Source organism: Stegostoma tigrinum, chromosome 11 (genome assembly GCF_030684315.1).
Source record: "Stegostoma tigrinum isolate sSteTig4 chromosome 11, sSteTig4.hap1, whole genome shotgun sequence".
NCBI classification, from domain to species: domain Eukaryota; kingdom Metazoa; phylum Chordata; class Chondrichthyes; order Orectolobiformes; family Stegostomatidae; genus Stegostoma; species Stegostoma tigrinum.
In genome coordinates this window covers 68,578,135-68,605,488 of record NC_081364.1, presented here as the reverse complement: position 1 = coordinate 68,605,488, position 27,354 = coordinate 68,578,135, and the positions used below count along the sequence as shown (strand labels likewise).

The 27,354-nt window shown below is 42.2% G+C and overlaps 1 protein-coding gene across 1 annotated transcript in view; it reads right to left on the bottom strand.

Moving 5' to 3' along the window:
• The window catches only part of LOC125460531 (nuclear receptor subfamily 2 group C member 2-like), a 186,514-nt gene that overhangs the window by 55,585 nt on the left and 103,575 nt on the right, over positions 1-27,354 (bottom strand). Inside the window, exons 9-11 of the mRNA XM_059649547.1 lie at positions 25,012-25,199; positions 4,186-4,363; positions 1,437-1,558 (exon numbers count right to left, since the gene is read on the bottom strand). Coding sequence (XP_059505530.1) covers positions 1,437-1,558; positions 4,186-4,363; positions 25,012-25,199 — 488 coding nt within the window. The remainder of the gene's footprint in view (positions 1-1,436; positions 1,559-4,185; positions 4,364-25,011; positions 25,200-27,354) is intronic.

Below are 27,354 nucleotides of genomic sequence, written 5' to 3'. Positions count from 1 at the left end.
ATTACAACAGAAGGAAACTCGCCATCAGTATACGTGAACATCAGCTAGCAGCAAAACGACACAATGAACCTTCCTTGGTATCCGTACACTCGGATAATGAAGACCATCAGTTTAACAGGGACAATGTGACCACAGTAACCCAAGCTAAACCGGAATTCCTAATAGGCATGTTTCTCAGCCTATAATGCATTCAACAAACGTATAGAAACCTGAAAAGAACACTACCGAAAATGACACTACACAACATAACGGACCGCGAGTATAAATTCCGAGCTGAGTAGAACAGCATCGCTTCATTGGAGCCCTCACTGATGATGTTACCTAGCATGGTGATGAAACATCTCAACGAAAACAAGTCAGTTCGGCAAGCAAGTCAACAAACTCAACCAATACACCTATTTGGCCTCCTGTCGTCAAGAATCTGGAGATATGATCAATCCCTCTGTTCCTGCAATTGATCGGTTTTCCAGCATTTTTGTCTACTTCCTTGCCTTATTGCACTCCCAAAATGTGTTATATTACACCAACAGAACCAAGTTTCATTTTCCATTTTTCTGCCAATGACACTTTTACTTTTCTGCAGACTAAACCTTTCTTCCTCACTCTCAAAATGACTAATTTTTCTATTGCCAGCAAACTTATCACAGATATACACCAAGAACAATGAGGGACACAGAATTGAATCCAGCAACCTCATGAAAAATTATCCAGCACTAAAAACACTTGTCAACCATTATCATTTACATCCTGTCACTCAGCTAATTTTAGATCCAACTCAACATTTTCCATTGGATCCTTGTGGGCTTTAATTTGTCGACAGATTGCCACATGACACAAAGTCAAAAGTATTGATAAAATCCTTTAGATTACATCAATTGCACTACTCTCTCTCCCTACCTTAATAAATTTTATCAAGTTAAACAGACACAACATTCTCCTAACAAATCAATTTTTTCTTCGAATTTTAGAATCCCTAGAATGTGGAAACAGGCCCTTCGGCCCAAAAAGTCCAAACTGACCCTCAGAGCACTCACACAAAAGCATCTCAACCCATCTGCCTTTGAACACTATGGGCAATTTAGAATGGCCAATCCACCTAACCTGCACATCTTTGGCCTGAAGGAGGAAACCAGAGCACCTGGAGGAAACACACATGGACATGAGGATAATGTGCAAACTCTACGCACACGCACGCACACAGTTGCCCAAGGATGGAATTGAACCCAGGTCGCTGGTGCTGTGAGGCAGCAGTGCTAGCCACCATGCCATCCCTAAATGCTGACTGATTAATCTGGATTTTTCCAAATACAAATTTATGCTATCCCTTAGGGTTTCTCCCAACAGTTATTTTGGCTGGTGTGTACTTAATCATTTGATCCTTTTTTAAACAATAGTACAGTTCTCTGGCACCAGGATGCGTGAATTACAAGGCCTACCCTAGAGCCTGGAATGCTGGGATGGATCTGGCCCAGTGCATGGAGAGGAAGAGAAGTCTGGAGGCAGATTCACAGATGTAATGGATATTCAAGTACTCGGGCATCGGGGTGGGCATGGTCAGCTGTTAAAAGAAAACCATACCAGCAACCTGTTATTCTTCATACCTCTTTAATGCCACGACCGCAAATCATAATGTGTGATAATACTGAGGTAGTTTGAGAGTAATACATTATTACATAAAATTTATTACTATTTACAATGCAGAAACACACCATTATGCTGAATAGGTTTTGATATTTTTAACCAATCTGTTCCGAAATGTTATGACACATCTCTGGAATAGGTGGGACTTTCACCTGGGTGTCCTAACTCTGAGGCAGGGATGTTGCCACTCCACCACAAGGGCCCAATCTGAACAGGTCTAAACTGACATTGAGTTCACACATGTGCCTCATGTTAATAAACAACTACTCCCGTAAAGAAGAGAATCAGAGAGGATTCATGTTGCTTCGAACGTCAGATTTTATGGATGCAGTTTAACTTAAAAGCTTCTTTTGTAGTACCTTTCTCACACCAGAATCATGAAAAGATATTTCAAAATAAGACCAGAAACAGAAATTGTTGATTAAAGTCAGCAGGTCTGGCAGGATCTGGGAAGAAAGCAGAGTTAAAGTTTTGTGTCTGGTGACTCTTCATTAGCTGGAGAAACCTGGTATTTAAGGTAAATACGAGGTTGTGGGAATAGGTTGGGAGGGCTGAGAGCAGGAGGCTCATTGTTTTTTCTTCCCCCGCCCATTCTCTTCTCGATTATGTCCATGATTCTTCTGACACTTCACATCAGTTTCAGGATTTCGTGTTCACAGGCTCCAGCTGCCTCCTCTTCACCATGGAGATGCAATCCCTTCACGCGTCCATCCCCCGATCAGGATGGTCTCATGGGTCTCCACTTCTTTCTGGGGGGGGGGGGGGGGGAGAAAAAAAGGCCTGACCTGTTCCCACTCATCACCATTCACTTCCGCCTGGTCGAATTTGTCCTCACTTTGAACAACAACTCCTTTAATTCCTCTCACTTTCTTCAGGTCAATGGCATGGCCATGGGTAGTTGCATGGGCCCCAGTTATACCGGTCTCTTTGGAACATTCCTTGTTCCAATCTTACCCGCACCACCTGCCCAACAATAACTCTTTCTCTGGTACATCAATGAAATCATCGATGCTGCTTCTCCCTCTCATTCTGAATCAGAAAAAATGTATCAACTTTTCCTCCAATTTCTGGCCAGCTCTCATCCTAACCTGGGCCATATCTGACTCCTCCCTTCCCTTCCTTGACATCTGTTTTCATTTCTTCGTATAAGCAGGGGATCAATATCATCTATAAACTCACTGACTCCCACAGTTACCTGGACTGCACATCCTCACACCCTGCTTCTTGTAAAGACTCCACTCAACTTTCCAACTTACTCCATCTCCACTGCTTCTGTTCTGATGATACTGTCTTCTGCACGGGGGCCTCAGAAATGTCCACGTTTTTCTCAACTCAGGACTCCCCATTACTGTGACCAACAGGGCCCTTAGTTATGTCCACCTATCTCCCACACATCTGCCCTCTCCCCTTCCTTTTCCTTTCAGAACAGCAATAGGGTCCCCGGCCCACTCTTACCAATCCACCAGCAGCCACATTCAAAGGATGTCAGCCACCATTTCCACCATCTCCAGCAGTATGCCATAACCACACTCATATTCCTCTCCCTTGTTAGCATTCTGCAGGGACTGTTCCTTCTGGGGCACCCTGATACACTCCTCCTCCACTCCCAAAACTTCACTGAACTACCCAATTATGCAAGTTGCAACTCCTGTCCATTTATCTCCTTTCTCCTCACCATCCAAGCCTAACAAAAACCAAAAGAACTGAGGATGCTGTAAATCAGGGACAAAAACAAAGTTGCTGGAAAAGCTCAGCAGGTCTGGCAGCATCTGTGGAGGAGAAAGCAGAGTTAATGTTTCAGGTCCGGTGACCCTCGGAATTGGGGAACGGTCTGTTCTGAATCTAACGTTTCCAGAATCTAAGAATTCTTGTAAAATTACTACCAGTGAATTCACCAAAGCTATTTCTTTTAAAATTATGAAGACACTGCAGGAACGGATTGGCAAGTTTAAGCTTCCCGCTTACATTTTGTGGTGCCTAGTCAAAGATTAATAGACTAACTGGGCTTGTGTAGCACACTCTGTTATTTCACATTTTGAGAGAAGCAGAAGAAAATAAATTATAGTTGCGATGTTATTCTGTTTACTCACATAGTAAATGTAAAATAAATTTGCCTGTTAGTTTCCAGAGAATGGGAGAAACACAAACAGGAACACTGATCTTTGCTGCGGTACAGTTCTAAAGCTAGCACAGTACACAAGATGGCATTTGACTTTACAAAAGAAACATACACCTAACTCATTTGAATTCAAGTCCCCTTCAGATCAAAGACAATATTCCATGACTCTTTTTTGACTTCTTTTGTAAACCATACCCTAGTATTTCAATAGTTACGTTCATGAGCACATCTGATGAGCTTCAAACCCCCCACCTGCCCTTCTGTCTAATGCCTTTTCCGATATTACACACAGCAATCTTTGTACTTGATCATGTGTGTGCAGGGAGGGATCAGGTGCAACAGGTTCCTACACTGAATAGGAGACTGTGGTATTTATTGGAATTGGAACTGCAAACCGCGCCACCAGCCCTGTCATGATAACAAACCTTGAAGATCACATGGGTGTCTGTCAGTAAAGGTCCTTCCACTTCTATAATGGGCATCGATTGGTCTCTGCTCATCAGCTGGATATTAGTTTCTCCTAAAGCTTCCAAACCTTCCATCAGAACAGACACAGTGCTTCCATCCGTAGGGCTCAGTGCTTTCGCCAAAGTGTCAAATGCCCTGCAGTAAAGAACACGTCACTAGTGCTTTGATCCTACTCAGTGTATAATTACAGCAACACACAAGAAGAACTAGGAACATACTCCAATTGCAATGTTTAAAGCCATGCAACTGCTTAGGGTATCTGTGCTCTTTTAAGAAATGGTCAGACACATGCTTACAAATCTGTTAATGAATCCCAGCCTCATTCAGAGTTTATGCTAATAGCTGGGTTCCTCGGTGTGACACAGTTGCCAGGTTAGAAAACAGCTGATATTAGATAGCCATACAGACCATAACAGAAATAATAAGGCTCAGAGATTCACCAGCACCAACTGACTCCCAGGCTGAAAAGCAATAATCAATCAATATCTGTCTGCCATTGAAGCCAGATAGGTGCATACATTAGGACATTAAGCTACTGGCTGCAAAACTACACAGCAATCATACATGTTAACAACAATGTGTACTGAGATAGCACCTGTAATCTAGTTAACCCCCTTCCAAAAATAGAAATCTAACAAGAGCACTGTCACATAAAATCTAACCAGGTCACATAAGGAGACCAAGAATAAGGAGAGAGTTTTGAAATAATAGAAAAGCAGTAGCAAGGAAGAGAGGTTCACAGAAGGTAATTTCAGAGTCTTTTCAGCTGAAGGCAATGTTCCCAATTGTGCAGCAGTTAAGATTATGGGCATCAACAGATTGTTACGTGAGCAATGCAGATATCGGAGAGATTTTGAGACTGGTGGAGAATATAGATAGAGTGGAGGAAGTCACAGATGGATTTGAAAATAAGGATGAGAATTTTAAAATCAAGTCATTGTTAGACAGAAGCCAATGTAGGTCAGAAAGCACAGGGACTTAATGTGAGTTACAATAATGAAAAACGGAGTTCTGTTTCGATGGGTTTATGCAGGTTTTAAGGCGACTGACAAGCAAGGTAGCATTGGAATAATCACATTCAGGGGTAACAAAAAGAATGGATCAAGATTTTCAGCTTGCTACACCTCACTGATATAACGTATTGTGAATAAAGCCCCACTATTCTTCGAGTTTTCACAGAGGTTAAAAATTCCTAAAAGGTACTCAGAACTCTCCAATTTAGCTGACTTTCAGATCCACGTTGACAGAAAGTATGAGAGAGGTTTCTGTTCTTGACAACAATCATTATTTATTTAAATTAAATCAACTCTAGTGATTGGTAAACATTAATGAACCATCAGCTTACAGGTAGGCAGGCGAGAAGAAAACAATGGTGTTACAGGTACAGGGAAAGACTCAGTAGTCCCTTGTCACAGGAGCTATTGAGATACTTCTAGAACTGATCATAATGCTGCTCCTTGATCTTCCTTTCCGGATGGTTTCACCAGTTTGCAGGAAGCGCACAGTGACTGGTTCACACTTACAAAGGCCTTTGGTCGTGGCTTATAGCAATTGCTGAAGGAAAAATAAACTGGTTTTGTTTAGGTTGAAAGTGCTTTTCACAGTAGAGAACACAGACAGCTCCTGTGTTGCAAAGATCTGATGGCCTCTCACAATCTTATCACAGCCCAAAGTTCTTCAGCCACCAGGGAAATCAATCTCAGATTTTGGCAGCATAGCGCCTTTTTCATTCATCTGCAGACCAGCCACCAACTGTCAATCACCTGTTGTTGTTAACTGAATCTCAGCCTTTATTCCAGCTCATCTGGAAACTGCCTACCCCTGCTGGAACCAGCAATTGTGTAAATAGTGCCTACAACAGTGTCAGGTTATTTGCTTTGAAAAAGTGGAGCAATTGTTTAACAATCCTTTGTTTTTAAAACAGCTCCTTTTCCATCTCAGTCCACAATCAAAAATAATGGAAAGACACAAATAAACAGAAAACTCACAGCATGAGTATACTATTGGCACCTTCAAGTCTGCTCCACCATTCAAACTGATCACGGCTGATCATCTAACTCAACAGCTTGTTCCTGCTTTTCTCCCATGCACTTTGATCCCTTTAGCCCTAAGAACGATATCTAACGCCTTCTTGAAAACTTTCACTGATTTGGCCTCAACCGCTTTCTGTGCCAGCAAATTTCACAGGCTCACCACATGCTGGCTGAAAAAGAATCCTCATCTCAGGCCTAAATGGCCCACCTTAAGCTTTGACCCTTGGCTCTGGATTCCCTGGTGACTGGAAATATCCTTCTTGTGTAAATCCTGTCTAGCTGTGTTAGAATTTTATCGGTTTCTGTGAGATCCTCCATCATTCTTCCAGACTTCGCTGAATATAGCCCTAACCTATCCAGTTTCTCTTCATACATCAGTCCTGCCTTCCCAGAAATCATTTGGATCATTGTCTTTATATGACTCTAAACCTGAAAATGATGATAGATCATTTCACACATATATTCCATTATAAAACATTCAATACATAAACAACAAAAAACACAACACTTGTATCCATTCATTCATTCTTCCCTCACTGCCCGCGATAACCTTAGCTTTTCTTAACTCTAACATTTGGAACAATGCCTTTGCAGTCACATTATGTTTTCCAATATTGCGATTTATTTTTATATAAATGGTTGAAACACCATTTGTATCTGAATAGTTTCAAATTGCAAGCTCCAAACCTTTCAGTGAAGGCTCGTTGACTATGACCAATATAAGTTAGTCCTTTCTTGTTTCCATGTCAGTTACAAACTGTTCTATGTTCAAAGAGCTAAAGAGCCAACATCAATCCTAAACTCTCTTAACACTGTTGAGTACTTCTAACACTGATTTAGTTTCTTAGAATCATAGGATCCCTACAACGTGGTAGTAAGACATTTGGTCCATCTCTATTCTTAGAGAAGTATCCCACTGACTTCTCTATTCCTGACTCACATCCTGCAACAAAACCAACCTCAAGCTACTGTCACCAATCATCTTTTGAAAGGTCTGGAAAGATCAGAGACTTTCATCAAGTCACAGAGATCTGCAGAGCCTATCATATACACACTCAAAGAATCCCAGCTAGTATTCTAGTCTCATTTTCAACCACTTGGTCCATATTTTTGTATGCCTTGGCATTGCAAGTGTTCATCTAAATGCTTGTTCTGAGTGTCTCAGCTTCTACCACGCTTATAAGCTGTGAACTCCAGATTTCCATCACCGTTTCTTTTAAAATCACATCTCCTTTAAACCTTCTGCCCCTGGTCATTGATCCCTCCATCAAGAGGAAATGTTTCTCCCTGTCTATCCCTCATAATTTTATATATCTCAATTATTTCCTCTCAATCTCCTGAACTCTAAGAAAACAACTGTTCAATCTCTCTTCCTAACTGATATTCTCCAGGTCAGGCAGCATCCTGGTAAATCTCCTCAGCACCGTCTCCAGTGATACCACGTCCTTCCTATAATGTAGATTTCAGAACTGCACACAATACTCCAGCAGTGGCTTACCCAACATTTTTTTTTTTACAATTCAACATAACCTCCCAGCACTTAAACTTCATGCCTGGCTAATAAAGGCAAGAATGCTGCATGCTTTCTTAACCACTTTATCCACTATTCACACCTTGAGGAACTGGTGTACATGCTCAGCAGTTCCCTTTACTCTCCAAGCTTCCCAGGTCCTACTGTTCAAAATATATCTCCTTACCTTCCTGTAAAGACTTCATTCCATTCTCTCAGTTCCTCCGTCTCCATCGCATATGTTCAGATGAGGCCAACTTCGACAAGGGAGCCTCCGAAATGTCCACCTTCTTCCTCAACCGAGGATTCCCTAGCTCTGCTGTCGTTAGGACCCTCAACCAGGTTCAACCCACCTCCTGCATTTGCCCCCCTCACCCCTTCTCTTCGCTCCCGCAAAAGCGATAGGGTTCCCCTTATCCTTCCCTACCATCCCACCAGCATTCATATCCAGAAGATCATCAGATGCCATTTCCGCTGCCTCTAGTTAAAATCCACCACCAAACACATATTCCCCTCTCTTCCCTTGTCCGCCTCCCGCAGGGACCGTTCCCTCCGGGTCATCCTGGTCCACACTTCCTTCACCCCTAACACCTCCCCACAGCCCTACAGCACCTTCCCCCGCAACCGGCGAAGGTGCAACACCTGCCCATTTACCTCCTCCCTCCCCAGTTTCTAAGGGCCCGAACATACCTTTCAAGTGAAGCAACACTTCACCTGCACTTCACAGAATCTATTCTACTACATTTGCTGCTCACAATTTGGTCTCCTCTACATTGGGGAAACCAAGTGTAGACTTGGCGACTGCTTCACAGAACATCTACGTTCTGCTCACAAAAAACACACTCAACTACCTGTTGCCTGCCACTTTAATGCACCACCCTTCTCCCTGGTCAACATCTTCCGTCTCTGGCTTGCAGCAGTGTTCCAGTGAAGCCCAATGCAAGCTCGAGGAACAAAACCGCTTGGGGACCTACCTCCCTCTGGACTCAATACTGAGTTCAATAATTTTAGGGCCTAAACTCTCCCATGTCCTAGCCCCCATCCCAGGCCTTGTTACCACATAGCCTGCCCCCTGTTGTTAGTCACTAACGGTCCCCATTAACAACTATTCACCCTCCCAGCCTGATCGTTAGCAACTCCTTTGTCTGTCTAACTGGCTTTCTCTCTCTTTGGGCTCTATCCTATCGTTTACTCCCTACCCCACCCACCTCTCTATTTTCTGATAACATAAAGTGACGTTTTTCCAGACACCATCAGTTCTGAGGAAGGGTCACCGGACAAAAACATTATTTCTGCGTTTTCTTTCACAGATGCTGCCAGACCTACTGGGCTTTTCCAGCAGCTTCTGTTTTTGTTCCTGATTTACAGCAAGTGCAGTTCTTTGGGTTTCTATCTCCTTACTTCTTAGATCCATCCAAGTTCAACACCTCCACCTCACAATTATCCAGATTAAATCCCATTTGTCACTGATCATCCCATCTGACCAGCCATCGATATCTTCCTGTAATCTAAGGCTATCCTCCTCACTATTTACCACTCCATCAACATTTATATTATCTGAAAATCTAGTGATCAACCCTGCAATATTCAAATCTAAACACCTATATAAACCAAAAACAGCAAGGGCCCCGACACTGAACCCCACAGGACTCCAGTGGACACAGGCGTCCAGCTGGACTTCCACTCCTCAATCATCACCTGCCTCCTAACACTCAGCCAACCGTGAATCCAATTTGCCAAATTTACTTGGATCCCATGGGCTCTTACCTTTTCATCTGGAGGCTAATGTCAAAATTGAGAGAGCAGTCTCACAGACTAGTTATGAAACAATGTAGGAGCCAATTACTCCAAATGTTGGCAACTGTATTGAAAACAAAAAAATGCTGGCGATAACACCGGGTCAGGCAGCATCCATGGTGAGAGACCAAGTCTAGATTACTCTTCATCAGGGCAGACGTGAAGTGTGGAGGGGGCCGCACTTACGTAATGAGAGGGGAGTGGTGGATGGAGTGAGAGGGGTTGGAGAAAGGGTGTTGGTCGTGCAGATTAAGCAATCAGAATGTGAGAATGGCAGAATGGTACATATAACTGCCAAACGTAGAACAAACACAACATTAAGTGTGGGGCTGGATGAACACAGCAGGCCAAGCAGCATCTCAGGAACACAAAAGCTGACGTTTCGGGCCTAGATGATGAAGGGTCTAGGCCCGAAACGTCAGCTTTTGTGCTCCTGAGATGCTACTTGGCCTGCTGTGTTCATCCAGCCCCACACTTTGTTATCTTGGATTCTCCAGCATTTGCAGATCCCATGATCTCTATCTCAACATTAAGTCGGGCCTAATATGATTTCAACACCTTCAGATCGTAAACCCACTTCCATTCCTTTCCTTCCTTTTAAATTTGCTTGTTTCAATCTCTGCGGCCATATCATCTCTCCCTCCCCCCTCCCCCCACCCACCTCACCAAACTCCACTTGGACTGTCTGTTCCTTCCAGTTTGACAGTTAAACACACCACGTTCACATTACGATCACTTAATCTACACTATCAACACCGTTTCTCCCCCTGCACTCCACCACCTCCGTCCACCACACATCACTGCGCGCCCCCCTCACCACCCATTGCACAAAAGCTGCCCCCTCCATAGTTCACACTGGCTTGATGAAGACTCATCTCGACTCAAAACATTAGCCTGCTCTCTCGCCATGGATGATGTCTGACAAATGTGATTCTTGGTATTTTTTGTTTTTAGTCAAGAAACAGCCTGACATTGCCTATCAGATACGATACCATGGATATTACTATGTCCCAAACACCATCATCACCAACCCTGGCAGGACAGTGGTATACAGCTGGAAGACAGTTCCCCTGACAGTCCACAACATTGGCCTGGGCACCATGAAATTTCATGGCACCAGGTCTTCAGACCATTCCACTCACTCCACGTTATCAATAAACTTTTAGGGGCAGTGGGTGATGCAAAGCTCATGGGGCCTGACGACATTCCAACAATAATACCGAAAGATGATCAGAAATTGCTAGAAAAGCTCAGGTCAGGCAATATCAGTGGAAAGAATGCAGAGGTAACGTTTCAGGTTCAGTGACCCTTCTTCAGAACTGATTGTAGCTAGGAAAAGGTTGATATATAATACTTGAATGCCTGTACTCCAGAACTTGTTGCTCACCTTGCTAAGCTGTTCCAGTGCAGTTACAACACTGGTTATCTACCTGACAATGTGGAAAATTACACAGTTAATATTTATAGTTACAATTATACAATTTATACAATTATGTAGTTACATCCATTACAAATGCAGGATAAATCCAACGTGGCCAATTACCATCCCATCAGTCCATTCTCAATCATCAGTAAAGTGCTGGAAGGGGATATCAACAGTGTTATCATGCACGCAGAATAAACAGTACTATCATGCACTACTTGCTCAGCAATAATATGCTCACAGATGCCCAGTTTGGATTCTGTCAGGGTCTCACAGTTCTGGACCTCATTACAACCTTCGTTCAAACATGAATAAAAGAGCTCAATTCCAGAGGAGAGGGGAGAGTGACAGCCGATGATGTCCAGGTCACATTTAACCAAACATGGAGTCAGGAGGAAAACTCTTGACTGATTGAAGCCATACCTACCATGTGTGAAGACGGTTGTGGTTTTTGGAGGTCAATCATCTCAGCTCCAAGACATCACTGCAGTAATTCTTCACGTGAGTGTCCTAGGCCCAATCATCTTCAGCTGCTTCATAAAGGACCTTCCCTCCATCATAAGGTCAGAATTGGGGATGGTCGCTGTTATTGCAAAATGTTCAGCATTATTTGTGTCTCCTCAGATATTGAAGCAGTCCATGTTCAAATGCAGCAAGGCATGGACAATATCCAGGCTTAGGCTGGCAAGTAACATTCACACAGCACAAATGCAAGGCAATCACTACCTCCGATAAGAGACAACTGCACAGCTGCACCTTGATGTTCAATGACTTTCCAGTCAATGAGTCATCCACTGTCAATATCCCATGAGTTACCATTGATCAGAAACTAAACTAGATTTGCTATGTACAGGCACCTGGGATTAGTTTAGAAAGGCAGCATGGTCAGCACAAATATGGTGGACCAAAAGGGGTTAGGATTAGGGTTACGGTGGACTGAAAGACTTGTTTGTTTGCTGTCCCCTTCCATGTTTTATGGCTACAAGGGCAGGTCAGAGGTGAGAAATAATATTAACAATAGGTAACTCATCTCCTGATTCCTCAAAGCCTGAGATTTTCCTTAATTCTGTAGGCCAATGACTTTTCATGACCCCTTTTAGCCCTCCTGACTCCTTGCTTAAATTTCTTTCAACTTTTCGTGCATTCCACCCTTGCTTTGTGTGTTCCCAGTTTCCTAGCCTTGATAAATGCTTCCTTTTTCTTTTTGACGAGGCTCACAATATCTCTCATTAACCAAGGTTCTCTAAGCTTGCCAAACTTATCCTTCATCCTTACAGGAATGTGCTGATCCTGAATTTCTATCAACTTACACTTGAAAGCCTCCCACATACCATATGTTGATCTGCCCTCAAACATCTGCCTCCAATTTACATTCTTCAGTTCCTGCTTAATATTGTTTTAATTAGCCTTTCCCCAATTTAGCACCTTCACCTGACAACTACATTGGTCTTTATCCATCAGTACCTTAAAGCTTACTGATCACTGTTAATCAAAGTGATAACTGTTCCCAAGCTGCTGCCCTACTGAGATGTTGACCACCTGACCAAGCTCACTCCCCAGTCATCCTAGGTCCAGTGTGGCCCCTTCCTTAATTGGGCTGTCTACGTAGTGTTTCAAGAAGCCTCCCGGATGCTCCTTACAAACTCTGCCCCATCCACGCTCGAAGCACAAGTGAGTCCCAGTCAATATCCGGGAAGTTAAAATCACCCACAACAACAACCCTGTTATTTTTACATCTTGCCAAAATCTGCCTACATATCTGTTCTTCTATCTCCCTGTGGGAGGCTGAGATAAACCACAAACATTGTGATTGCACCCTTGCTGTTCCTGCACTCAACCCATATTGCCTCACTGTATGAGCCATCCAAGGTGTCCTCCCATAGTACAGCTGTGATATTCTCCTTGACAAGTAGTGCAACTCCCCAAACCCTTTTAATATCCCCCTCTATCCAGCCTGAAACATCTGTATCCTGTCCCTCCCTTAACCAAGCCTCCGTAATAGCAGCAACATCATAGTTCCAAGCACTAATCCAAGCTCTAAGTTCATTTGCTTTACCTGTTACATTTCTCACATTGAAACAGCTGCACATCAGTCCACCAGACCCACTTTGATCAGCAACCACACCCTGCCTGGTCCTCCTCTGAGTCTTACTGGCCCTATTCTAGGGCTCTGTCCTTGGGCCTCTACTGTTTGTAATTTTTATTAATGACTTGGACGAGGGGATTGAAGGATGGGTCAGCAAGTTTGCAGACGACACAAAGGTCGGAGGTGTCGTTGACAGTGTAGAGGGCTGTTGTAGGCTGCAGCGGGACATTGACAGGATGCAGAGATGGGCTGAGAGGTGGCAGATGGAGTTCAACCTGGATAAATGCGAGGTGATGCATTTTGGAAGGTCGAATTTGAAAGCTGAGTACAGGATTAAGGATAGGATTCTTGGCAGCGTGGAGGAACAGAGGGATCTTGGTGTGCAGATACATAGATCCCTTAAAATGGCCACCCAAGTGGACAGGGTTGTTAAGAAAGCATATGGTGTTTTGGCTTTCATTAACAGGGGGATTGAGTTTAAGAGTCGTGAGATCTTGTTGCAGCTCTATAAAACTTTGGTTAGACCGCACTTGGAATACTGCGTCCAGTTCTGGGCGCCCTATTATAGGAAAGATGTGGATGCTTTGGAGAGGGTTCAGAGGAGGTTTACCAGGATGCTGCCTGGACTGGAGGGCTTATCTTATGAAGAGAGGTTGACTGAGCTCGGTCTCTTTTCATTGGAGAAAAGGAGGAGGAGAGGGGACCTAATTGAGGTATACAAGATAATGAGAGGCATAGATAGAGTTGATAGCCAGAGACTATTTCCCAGGGCAGAAATGGCTAGCACGAGGGGTCATAGTTTTAAGCTGGTTGGTGGAAAGTATAGAGGGGATGTCAGAGGCAGGTTCTTTACGCAGAGAGTTGTGGGAGCATGGAATGCGTTGCCAGCAGCAGTTGTGGAAGCAAGGTCATTGGGGTCATTTAAGAAACTGCTGGACATGTATATGGTCACAGAAATTTAAGGGTGCATACATGAGGATCAATGGTCGGCACAACATTGTGGGCTGAAGGGCCTGTTCTGTGCTGTACTGTTCTATGTTCTATTCTCTACTTCCTTTTGTCCGTTTCATTTCTATTATAGCTGTAACTGTGCTGAAAGAAATAGCTTCTGACAACTGGGTTTGCCATGGCATGTTTTACAGAACTGCATGGCATGTTTTACAGAACTGCATCACATCTTTATGAAGCCTTAGCCATGTAAAATACCTGATAATTGATATCTGTGGGTTTTCTGTATTCTACTGAACATATCTCCTTACAACATTTGAGTGGTACCGCTATTTGATGAACGACCATCTATTCTTTGTCCTCAGGTCTGTGAAGGTAGCTCCGCTTCCTCATCAGAACTTTGTTTTAAATATAATACCATTCTGGAAGTCCTTCAGCTTCAGCGGGAGCTGTCCTTGCTAGCTCAGTTTAATCAGCATCTCAACTGAATTCAGGTGAACTGAATTAGCCTTTATGGTCACATGCAGTGCAGTAACAAGTCTGTAATGTCACTGCTTTAGCATCATTTTAGGTACCAGGTACCTAGGTACAGAATGCTTAGGTACACATTACAGACTTGACAGAATCATAAATAAAAAAGTTCAGCATAAGGATAAAGAATAAAGAAATTTTCTATTTAAGAAGCACTTGACTTTTAGGCTTTTCACCAAGTCCGTGCCAGGATTCAGACCAGGTGGGCCAAGTCTTTAGACTGTGCTGGACTTCAAACTTCGAGTCTGACTTTCAGTCACCAAGGGCCTAGCCTCCAGGGAGTTGTCCAGTCATGCCACCCCGATGCTGGTCTGGCCTCCTGAGCCTCAATTAACAAAGACACGCTAAACACTTTTGTTGAATTATCCTCATTTTTAAATAAGGGCTTCATTCACCCTAACATCCGATGGTGGTATGGCAATGACTGCTGGTGACGGACATCGTTTAGCCATTCACTGGTCACAGCACACAATGGAAAAATACCCAGATCTTGTTCTTGTAACTGTACCATCTATTTAGCCTCAACTTAGCTTTGTGATTATAGATGAAGCTATGACTTCCACTCCCAACATATCATTCCCCAAGAGTAAAGCAACTCTACCTACATCTAATTTCTTGGCTACCCTGACTACCACTAATTCCAACAAGTCATTCTCCAATTGGACTTTGTACAATGCAACCAGGAATGCACTCTCCATCTATGCCATTGACTTTTCATTGAACTTCCTGGAGGGAAACCTAAATTTAGGAAAAGCATTTCAGTAGTCATTGTGTTTCAAATACTTATGAGTTTAGTTGCTTCTTTGAATAAATATGTACAAACAAAAACCCATCACATGTCTCGCCCATTTACTACTTCACAGCAGTGTTTACCTCTGGTCTGTTAATGTAGTTAAAGCTACATTTTGATCCATGCTCATTATCTCCTCAGTTTCCTCTACAATGCCATTCTTACAAGCTCCAAAACATTTCCCTCTCAACATGTAGCATTCTGAATGAATATATCCCAATTTGTTACCATGGAAACACATCTGCTATTTTCACCTCCACCTTCAGTATTTTCCCTTCTGATATGAGGAGAACCTGTGGGATTCTGCCTTCTGTTCCATAACTTGGCTAATCACTCGCCTTTCATTCTCCCATTTCCAATCCCTTTCAAATTTGTGAGGGAGACAGAAAAATATTTTATGGTTTAACGAGTAATCATCAGCCATTATTGCTGACTGTCTAGCAGTTGCAAACCTTTAATCCTCAACATGAGGTAATAAGAAGGTAATGAGTTTTTAAATTCCAAGAGAAAATCTCTAAGAGTGTCATACGTGGTTTCAGCTTCTCATGTTTTCATTCCCCTGTCAAGAGCACTCAAACTCAAACTCGATATGGGTTTGCCCCTGCTGCTTCCTTAAACTCCAGAACATTTGCCTCTCTGCCTCAGACACTAACTCTGCACCCAAAATCAATGTTCTTAAGGTATCATAATCCTGAGAAACCTATGACAATGAAGCAGATATTTCCCATATCTAACCTGTAAATCTCATGCGGAGTAAGTTGAGAATGACCTTAGTGAGTTGTTCAAAATTATAAGCAAATTTAACAGGGTAAAGAATGATATCTTTTTCCATTAGTTGGTATATGTTACTGACTTTTTTTCCTTCAAAGAAGCACCTAAACCCCTAAGTATATTGAAATACAATGACTTCTGAAATGCTTTTCCCAAATTTACAGTTTCCTCCAGAGAGTAAAATAAAAAGTCAATACCACAGGTGGAGAGTGCATTCCTGGTTCCATTGTACAAAGTCCAATTGGAGTGAGACTTGTTGTCAGGGTTGTCAAGAAATTAGTGTAGATGGAGTTGCTTTACTCCTGGAGAATGATACTTTGGGAGTGAAAGTCACACAATTTCAATACTGTCAGCAAGAGAACCAGAAGTGAGATGAGAAAAAATGTCTTTACTCAGTTGTTAGGATTTGGAATGTGCTGCCTGGGAGAGTGGTGAAGGCAGATTCCACAAGATTTCAAAAGGGATCTGGATTTATGTTTGAAAGTGATGAAGTTTGAGGGCTACAGAGAATGGGACGAGCTGGATAGCTGTTTTGGGAGATGATACAGACGTGATGCGTCAAATGACCTCCTCATGTACTGTAAAATTCTATGATTCTTCTATGATTTTGTGAGTAGTGTCCAGTCTTTTATTGGCCAATATATTTGAAGACATTTTCTTAAATGACAAAGAATGCCTCCACAAGATTTTCCTCAAGTTTGTGAAGGTCCTGTACAAACTTGAACATTTCTTCAGTAGATTTCAAATCGTGGCTCAGATTCTGCTCATCAGGGTCTGCAATAGCATCTGATTTTTCCTGTTTCAAATACATGATTTTAATCTGATATTCATATCCCCCAACTTACTTGCACACTTGTAGTTCTAATTCTAGTTTTTTCATTTTCATCCATTTCACTCCCATTTTCTTTTACATAGAACATAGAACATTACATTACAGCACAGTACAGGCCCTTCGGCCCTCGATGTTGTGCCGACCTGTCATACCGATCTCAAGCCCATCTAACCTACACTATTCCATGTACGTCCATATGCTTGTCCAATGACGACTTAAATGTACCTAAAGTTGGCGAATCTACTACTGTTGCAGGCAAAGTGTTCCATTCCCTTACTACTCTCCGAGTAAAGAAACTACCTCTGACATCTGTCCTATGTCTTTCACCCCTCAATTTAAAGCTATGCCCCCTCGTGCTCGCCGTCACCATCCTAGGAAAAAGGCTCTCCCTATCCACCCTGTCTAACCCTCTGATTATTTTATATGTTTCAATTAAGTCACCTCTCAACCTTCTTCTCTCTAATGAAAACAGCCTCAAGTCCCTCAGCCTTTCCTTGTAAGACCTTCCCTCCGTACCAGGCAACATCCTAGCAAATCTCCTCTGCACCCTTTCCAAAGCTTCCACATCCTTCTTATAATGTGGTGACCAGAACTGTACACAATACTCCAAGTGCAGCCGCACCAGAGTTTTGTACAGCTTCACCCTAACCTCTTGGTTCCGGAACTCGATCCCTCTATTAATAAAAGCTAAAACACTGTATGCCTTCTTAACAGCCCTGTCAACCTGGGTGGCAACTTTCAAGGATCTGTGTACATGGACACCGAGATCTCTCTGCTCATCTACACTACTAAGAATCTTACCATTAGCCCTGTACTTTGCCTTCCGGTTACTCCTACCAAAGTGCATTCACCTCACACTTGTCTGCATTAAACTCCATTTGCCACCTCTCAGCCCAGTTCTGCAGCTTATCTATGTCTCTCTGCAACCTACAGCATCCTTCGTCACTATCCACAACTCCACTTTTATGTTTTTCTGACATTTCCTTATCATGTTCTGCTCTCGATTCGCCTTTTACCACTACATCGAGTTTCCTAATTCTCTCTTCATACTCAAGCTGCTTTAAATGCTGCAACTCTCTCATATTTCCTCTAAACCCACGTGCCATGCAAGTACCTCATTTACCTATGCTTTCTTAGTCCTGTCAGGCAAAACTAGCACCAGGTTACCTGCTAAATCGATCAACAAGTTCTATGAAAGTCCCCTTAGATTGCCAGAGAAAACCTGTAGGAAATCCTTTGCCGTTTCCAGTGCCATGTCTCAAATGCAGTACACAACCTCGTGTTTTGGTTCACCTGTGTTATTTATGAATACTGCACCAAAATCCTTGATCCTACTGTTTTAAACAATCCTAGAGAAGCCTTCAAAACTTTGTTAAACTTCACTGGGCAACACACTGGAATAAAGCCCCATTTTGCTCACAATTGTCACAAAAGTTAAAGATGTTTAAAAATAAGAATTCTCCAACTGAGGACTTTCAGGCCCAAGTTGATGGAAAGCATTTGACAAGAATCATTACATTTTATCAAATAAATAGATTTTAGGCACAGGTAAACAATTATGAACTATCAGCAGAAAACGCTCCTACTCAAAACTCTAACTACTTTATAATTTTGCTCCTTACACACACACACACATACGCAAACAGGAAAACAATATGAGCATTGTCGGCAGAGGAAAAAACTGGAAAAGCAGTTCAGTGGTCCCTGGTGACGGAATCTGTTAAGGTGATTCTTTCATGATAAATGCTGCATCTTGATCTTCTTTCTCTAGATGCTTTCACTTGTTTGTAGGGGGTACAGGGTGACTGGTTCACACTTATAATGGCCTCTGATTACTGAAATGCCACAGTTGATAGAAACTACTGGTTTTCATAAGAATGAAAGTGTTTTTTACTGCAGACAACAGAAGCAGCTCCGAAGCTTGCAGAGGTCTGATGGCTTCTCACTATCTTGTTTACAGCCCTAAACTGTTCAGGTACCTGGGAACCAATCAATCACAGAGTTTTTATTTACAGGCAGAAAGGCTTTTGTCATCGATAATTGGTCACTAGTCCAGAGATTAATTGACAATTTGATGTCAGCTGAATCTCCATTTGTACATAGCCCCTGGCTCCAGGCATCTGCAAACTATCTACTACTGCTGGAACCAGCAGTTGCGTAAACAGTGTGTACAAGAATACAGATTAACCAAAACAACCAGGTTGTGTACACCAAGTTAAATGATTTTTTTAAAAAAAAAGCAGCCATTCCTTAACAATCTTTGGTTATTTTTCTATTTCTTTCCAGAATGATAATACACAGAAAATTAAAAGAACATGGTCTTTATAAGCATTGGCTGAGCTGATAAATGCAAGGCAGGGCAATGTCATGGAGACTGAAGTGATTGAATGATTGAAAGTCTTGGTGATTGAATGATTAAACGCTCAGAATGATACTTCTAAATCAAAACAACAATGAAAGCAAATACAGCCAAATGAAGGGATTTTGAAAGAGACTTGTGTGAGCATTGCAATAAGTAACACATAGGATAGCAACAACAATTTCTTTAATATGAAAATTATTTTACTAAACAGCTTTAAGACTCGTGAGATGTATGGTCTGATCCTTCATCTTCACGTTGACCTACAGGATTTGACCTTTCATCCTACCCTTGACCTTCAGCACCTAACTCATAAAAAAAAGTCAGAGTGATCAGGTTAGATGCTGTTCCCTCAACAAGCTTGCAGTTATAATGAAAAAACAGTAGTCTGTGGTTTTAGATAATTTAGACAGACTCATGATCAATGAGGCTCAGGATAATCGCACCTAATCGCAAGAAATCCGTTAGTACTCTCAAGGCATTATTCAGTCAGTTACAAGGCTAGAGTGTGGCTCATCCCTGTATTTACTTACCAACGGGCCTATCTCCTTGCTTTACTCAGAGTGAGGATGAGAAAGTTAAAGTTTATAGGCTTTAAAGTTGATAAAGTTTCAAGTTTATAAAGTTAACATTTAAAAAAAGCTACATTCTCATTTCATTAAAAACTGGAAGAATTGCAAATGCTGTAAATCAGGAACAAAAACAGAGGTTGATGGATAAGCTCAGCAGATCTGTTCTGAGTTCTGAGGGAGGGTCACTGGACCCCAAACATTAACTCTGATTCTTTTCTTCACAGATGCTGCCAGGCCAGCTGAGCTTTTCCAGCAACTTCTGTTTTTGTTTCTCATTTAATTATTTGGTTTTGAATAACTCTCGCTGTAATTTTAAGACTACGTAAACAGCCTGATTCTAGAAATTTCTTGCAAATGCCAGGGCACAAATATGACCCTCCACGCACTTAATGGGCATCGCAGCCAAGTCAGCACAAAGGACTAGAGTCATGGAGGCACACAGCACGGAAACAGACCCACCGCCCCATGCTGACCAATTCTCCTAAACTGAATTTACCTGCATTTGGCTCATATCCATGTGGTTGTCCAAATGTCTTTTAAAATTGTAATTGTACTCACCTCTACCACTTCAGTAGATGAAATGTTTACCTCAGCCAGTTCTCAGCAAAGGAAACCTTCAAAATGCATTGTAGCTTAACTAGGATCTGCATACAAAAGATCATAAACTGCCCTTTCAACCACCTCCAGTGCAATGCCACCACCAGACACATATTCTCCTCTCCTCCCTCATCAGCATTTTGCATGAACCATTCCTTCCAGTACACCTTGTACAGCAAGTTACACTCCTCCCCAACTGCTAACATTACACACATCCCGAGTGCACCTTCCCGTGCAGTCGCAGAAAGAGTAACACTAGTCCATTTACTTCATCCCTTCTCACTATCGGAGGCTCCAGACACACCTTTGCAGGTGAAGCAGCAATTTCCCTGCAGTTCACTCAATCTAGTTTATTGTTTTCACTATTCACAATGTGGTCTGCTCTACGCTGGGGAGACGAATGCAAACTGGGCAACTGCTTTGCAGAACATTATACTTATGTTCTGTCCATAAAATAGCCTTGAGCTTCCAGGTGCCTACACAACACACCACCATGCTACCTAGTGAACATTTCCATCTCAGGCCTGCCGCAAGTGCTCCAGCAAGGCTCAGTGCAAGCTGGAAGAACAGCATTCTGTCTTCCGCTTGAGATCCTGCAGCTTTCAGGGCTCAATATCAAGTTCAATAACTTTATAACCTGAAGGCCTTCCTCAACATACTTTAGCCACTCCACACCCCAGGCCCAGTGGCAACATAAGCTACTTTCAGCCTAGCCAAGCCATTTTCACTTACTCATTGTCCCTGTTATCAGTTTTTCTCCTTTCCTGACTTACCATCATCTACCCCTTTGTCACTTAACTATCATTCTCTCTCTCTCTCTGGGCTCCATCTATCTGTTCACTCCATTTCCCTCCTACTATCTGTCATTAACATTTTCATTATCCTTTCCTAGCTATTATCAGCTCTGCAGAAATGTCACTGGACTCAAAACATCAACTCTGCTTTTACTCCACAAAAGCTGTCAGATGTGCCGAGTTTCTTCAGTGTTTTTTTTAAGATTCAGATTTCAGCATCTGCAGTTCATTGTTTTATTTCAATTTTGAATTTTGTTTGTTATTCTGTTGGTAAAACCTAAGAGCAAACAGCATCTAGACGTAGCTAAACATCTGTCACTGAACTCAATTCTTCTCAAAAGGTGGATTCCTGAAAAGAAACCTTTTTCATTTATGTGGTGAACAATTTCCAAGTAAAATTACTATGCCTTCATCAGCAATTCCTCTGTGCCTGAGTTCCTACAAAAGGGACTTCTGTGCGCAGCCAACAGAACAAAACCACAACTGGGCACTGAATTATTGGGCTCTCTAATTCACATAAACTAATTCTCATATCTTTGACTTGAAACAACTTGTGATTTACAAGTTCTTTGTTCTCCTTTCTCTTTCTTTCTTCCCTGGATGCACATGTTTGTAAGTATGTGTTACCAACTAGAGTCATGGAGGTTCACAGCATGAAAACAAGTCCTTCGGGCTAACTTGCCCGTACCGCCCAGTTTTATCAATTTAAACTGGTCCTATTTGCCTGCGTTTGGTCCACAGTCCCACCATACCTGTCCCTTCCATGTACCTACCTAAATGTTTCTTAAATGACTAAACCGTACTAGCTTCCACCACTATCTCTGGCAGCTCCCCAACCTTTGTGTGAAAAAAGTGCCCCTTTGGACCCTTTTATATCTCTCACCTCTCACCTTAAATCTATGCCATCTAGTTTTAGACTCTCCCACAATGGAGAAAAGTCGTTGGCTATATATCTCACCTTTGGCTCTCTTGATTTTATAGACCTCTGTAAGATCAGTCTTCATTCTCCTACACTCCAGGGAAAAAAGGTCCCAGCTTACACAACCTCTCCTTATAACTCAAAACTTCCAGTCCAGGTAGCATCCTAGTAAATAAAACAGAAGTCGCTGTAGAAAGAATGTCATTAAACTAGAGAGAGAGAGCAGAAAAGATTTACTTGGATGCAAAGTAAAAACCTTAAGAACTGCGGATGCTGTAAATCAGGAACAAAAACAGAAGTTACTGGAAAAGTTCAGCAGCTCTGGCAACGTCTGTGAAGAAAAATCAGAGTTAACTTTTCAGGTCCCGTGACCTTTCCTCAGAACTGTTGGCAGCTAGGAAAACGAGGAAGGGTCACTGGCCTCGAAATGTTAACTCTGATTTTGTTCCTGATTTGCAGCATCTGCAGTTCCTTTGGTTTTTATTTAGCATCCTAGTAAATCTTTTCTGCACTTTTTCTTGTTTAATGACATTCTTCCTACAACAGGGCGACAAGAACCACATGCAGTACTCCAAATGTGACCTCACCAACATCTTGTACAGCTGTGACAAGATGTCCCAACTCCTATACTCAGTGCTCTGGCCGATGAAAGCAAACACGTCGGAAGCCATCACCACCATGTGTACCTGTGACTCCACTTTCAAGGAACTATGAACCTATAGCCTTAAATCATTTTATTTTATAACACTCCCCAGGGCTCTGCCATTGACAGTGTAAATCCTGCCCTGGTTTGCTTTACCAAAATACAACACCTTGTATTTATTTAAATTAAACTCCATTGGCCATTCCTCAGTCCACTGGCCAGTTGATCAATATTCCCAATCGCCTTCACTGTCCACTATACCACCAATCTTGGTGCCATTTGCAAACTGACTAACCATACCTCCTAAATTCTCATCCAAATTACAAATAACAGTGGACCCAGCATTGATCCCTGTGGCACACCGCTGGTTAAAGACCTCCGATCTGAACTATTCTTTCCTTCCAACACCCTCCCCAGCCTTTAGTGCAATTATAAACCCTGTATTGCATTTTCCCAAACAAATTTGTAGTGGGACATTATACTGGACTTCAGAAACAGGGTTTGGGAGAAACGCATCACCTATTTTGAAAACATTAAAGAAAATTAAAAATAAAAATCCTTGTTACAAATACGAGGGGAAGACAATAAAAACAACTCACTTCACCTCTCCCTCTTGTTCATAATGGTGTAATGGCATAAGCTGTGTTTAGAAAACCTTCGACAATAAATTTATGCATGAATGAAGGAGTTACATTGTTTTGTTGTTATTTTTCTTTCAGCTGGGGAAGAATTGACTTTCACGTGTTCACATTGCATATCGTTGCCCAGTCATTTCATGGGCTTGCTGGCAGAGATTTCTACTAATTCAGCATCTGCTTCAGTGCAGCATCATTTTCAAGAGATTTGTAATTTCTGTGAACTGTCAAGAAACAGTAGAACTCTTCAGGTAACCAAGCAGAAATATCCTCACTGCCAAATATGAAGACTGCAAACCAGGAAGTAAACAAAAACAACAAAAATAAATTCCCTTTACTTCATGCAGGTGAAATTGAGAGAAAATGGTAAATCACAAAATTGGGAAAAAGGACATAATACTTTATTTTATTTACGGTGCAACAACAATTTTTCTGTGAGGCTATGATACTCCATATTTGAAAAATGAATTAAGGGCCAGAAGGATTGTTCATCAATAATGATTAAACACATTACAGAAAGCACCAGCTCAACATTTTTCAGCTATTTTATAGAGTGAGATTAGCAGCGAAATACTCAAATTCACATCACTAGACAAACTTCAATGCTAACTCTTTAAGGAGGTCCTGCATCTAGGTTCCTACAAAAGAGCAGGGTATGATTTACATCAAGTAGGAGCAAACTACTGCAGATGCTGGAATCTGTGCTGAAAACAAGCAATGCTGGAGGTCACACTGGCTCAGGCAGCATCCATGGAGAAAGGACAAGCTAATGTTTCAAGTCCAGATGCCCATCTAGACTTGAATCTTGAGCTTGCTCTCTCCCTATGACTTACATCAACTTCTGGATTTCCAAAGGTCGCTATAGGCCTGGAGCAGCCAGCAGAAGTTGCTGTCAGACTTACCTCATGATAACACTGCTGTGGACGACTTCACTGATACCACGACAAGATTCAGGTTAGTATATTCTTTGTTACAGCTATCTTTGCATACAAATAATAGTGATCGTTGACTCAGGAACATCACTATTTTCACCACTCATCTTCTTCCTGGGACAGTGCCTCTGTGAACTTACTAAAATATCCACTCTTCAATGCAAACCTAAAAAGTCATTGCTGACAAGATATCTGAATACAGGAAGTATTGCAGCCAAAGATCTTGCTGCCACCTCTGATACACATGTGTACACATTCCAGCAGCAATCATTCTCCCTGGGACACCGTAAATAACTGTGACAGCAGGTACTCCTTCGCGAGACTAAAGCTGCATGGTAAGCTGGCCACCATACATGTTCTCATTTTCATTTTGACACCGATGCTCACCAACTATTACAGATTTTACTGAAGCAAACACTAATAAACTCCAAAAATAATTCCCCATTGCCATAAACAAAACACAGACTGCCATTTTGACTGATTTTGACTCACAACATCAGTTATAGAAGAAATACTGATAGGTCATTGCTTTGCCCTCTCTTTACTCAGAGAACCCAGAGACGGAGCCATGAGGTTACAGGTGGCTGGCACATTGACTGGTGGTTGTGTACCGTGTAATCTCATTGGTAGATTGGTCCTCTTGCTGCAGTTCTGTTATATTGATGTCTCCATTATGAAGTGCTTCGATTGCTGTCAGGTCACCCAGGCTCTGTGAATCCTCTTTGCCCTTGCCGATGTTTTGTGTCAGTGAAGTGACGACATTAGCCAGTGTACCCAAATCACCTTGGCTTGCTTCAGGCTAAAACAAGGAGACACAGAGGAACTGATCACATTACTCATCTACAGACTGTGAGAGGCACCTATAACACTAAATTACCTCAAGTCAAATCCTTGTATACATTAGACAATCTGAGCAGATTTTAATAACAATCCAGAGCATCACTGTAAAACAACGGAACATTATAAGCTTGCTGTAGAAGATAACAAATAGTCAATCCTAAAATTAAAACAAAAAATGTTGGAGATCACAGCAGGTCAGGCAGCAACCATGGAGAGACAGCAAACTAACATTTCATGTCTACATGACAGTTCATCACAGCAGAAGTGAAGTGTGGAGGACGGCATTTATGCAACACTGTGTGAGGGGGTGGGGTTGGATTGGAGGGGGAGAAAGGATGTTGATGGTTCTGATTAAGTGATTGGAATGAGAGAATGACAGAACAATAGTGTGTCTAACTGCCAGACCTGAAAGAACAGACAGTCCCACTGGAGTGGAGGGAGGAAAGAGAGTATATATGGTGGTAGACAATGGAATAAGTAAAGCTAAAATAGAGGGAAGGAATGGGTTCACAGTTTAAGGTGTCGAACTCAGCATTAGGTCTGGAAGGCTGTAAAGTGCCCCGTCGCAAGATGCAATGTTGTTCCTCCAGTTATCGCTGTGATTTACTGGATCGTGAAATCTAAGTATCATAGATTAACTGTGATCTGTCTCCCAAGTGCCCAAATCTATAATGGCAACAGCCTGCAATCTAATAACCCTGGCCCTTGCAATCTAAACCAGAGTTGCATTGCTAATTCTTACATTTCCACTAACAAGAAAATAAACCAGCATGGTGGCTCAGTGATTAGCACTGTTGCCTCACAGCGCCAGGGACCCGCGTTCAATTCCACCCTCATGTGACTGTCTGTGTGGAGTTTGCACATTCTCATTATGCCTGCGTGGGTTTCCTCTGGGTGCTCCGGTTTCCTCCCACAGTCCAAAGATGTGCATAGTGGGTGAATTGGCTGTATTAACTTGCCAGTAGTATTCAGGAGTGTGTGGATTAGGTAGGTTATAATGGAGTGGGTTTGGGTGAGATGCTTTGAGCTTCAGTGTGGACTTATTGGACTGAAGGGCCTGTTTCCACACTGTAGGGATTCTATGACCTATGAAATCACCTGATGAGACAAAGCTCAATACCAATTGTTAAGCTGTTCTGTTTCATAATAGATTCATTTCAGTTTCAGATTCACTGATTTAAATAATGCAACTTGCTTTCGTATAATAGTACAAAATGATGAAACGTTATACTTCACTACATCACTGGGTTGCTTTGCTTGAACGAATGATTCTGAGCATTCTCATCTTCAATACAGCCTGTACCTGCAGGATCCACAGCCTGACTCAAAGTTAGCATTTAACTGATGTGATTAATCCACAAAACAAGCATTCAGTCACCTGATCAATTGCTAATGATCAACAACAGAGTTCAAGCACACAGATTTCAGGGAGTGGCAATGGCATTTGATTAGCAATCCAGAGCCCTAACCTTGAGTTCTGAGGATATGGCTTCGACTCCCACAATGGCAGATGGTGAAATCTGGTTTCAAAAAAAGTAAATCTGGACGTTTAAACAAATGTCTAATATAAACATGTAATCAGTGCTGATGTTTATAAAAAGCCATCGGGTTCACTAATGTCCTCTAAGGAGGAAGATCTGTCCTTACATAGTCTGGTCTACATGTGACTCTAGACCAGACAACTAGAAATGGGCAACAGATACTGGCCTTGTCAGTGACTCCCATATCCTACGTAAGAATGAAGTTGCCACTCCAGCAAGAAGTAAGAACAAACATTAGAATGTTTTATTGTCCTTAGCATACTGGTTCACATCTGATCTCAAACTAATTCTAGATCTTCCAGGTCGGTTACGTGATGAATAAAATCGCTTACGCAGCAGGTTTGCTCAATGACAAAACTTTTAACATAGGTAATGCTGAAATGCCCAATGGTTGCACAGCCTGAGATCTGAACTCTGTACAATTTATTCTTCCCGTCTCAATCTCATCCATTTGGCTTTCCAAGCCTGTAGACAATACTCTTCTTCCACTGACACATTCCTCAAGTAGGGAATCCTTTCCTGTTTCCCTAGCTGTGCTAAACTACAATAAATGGGTCAAATACAGACTAGTTG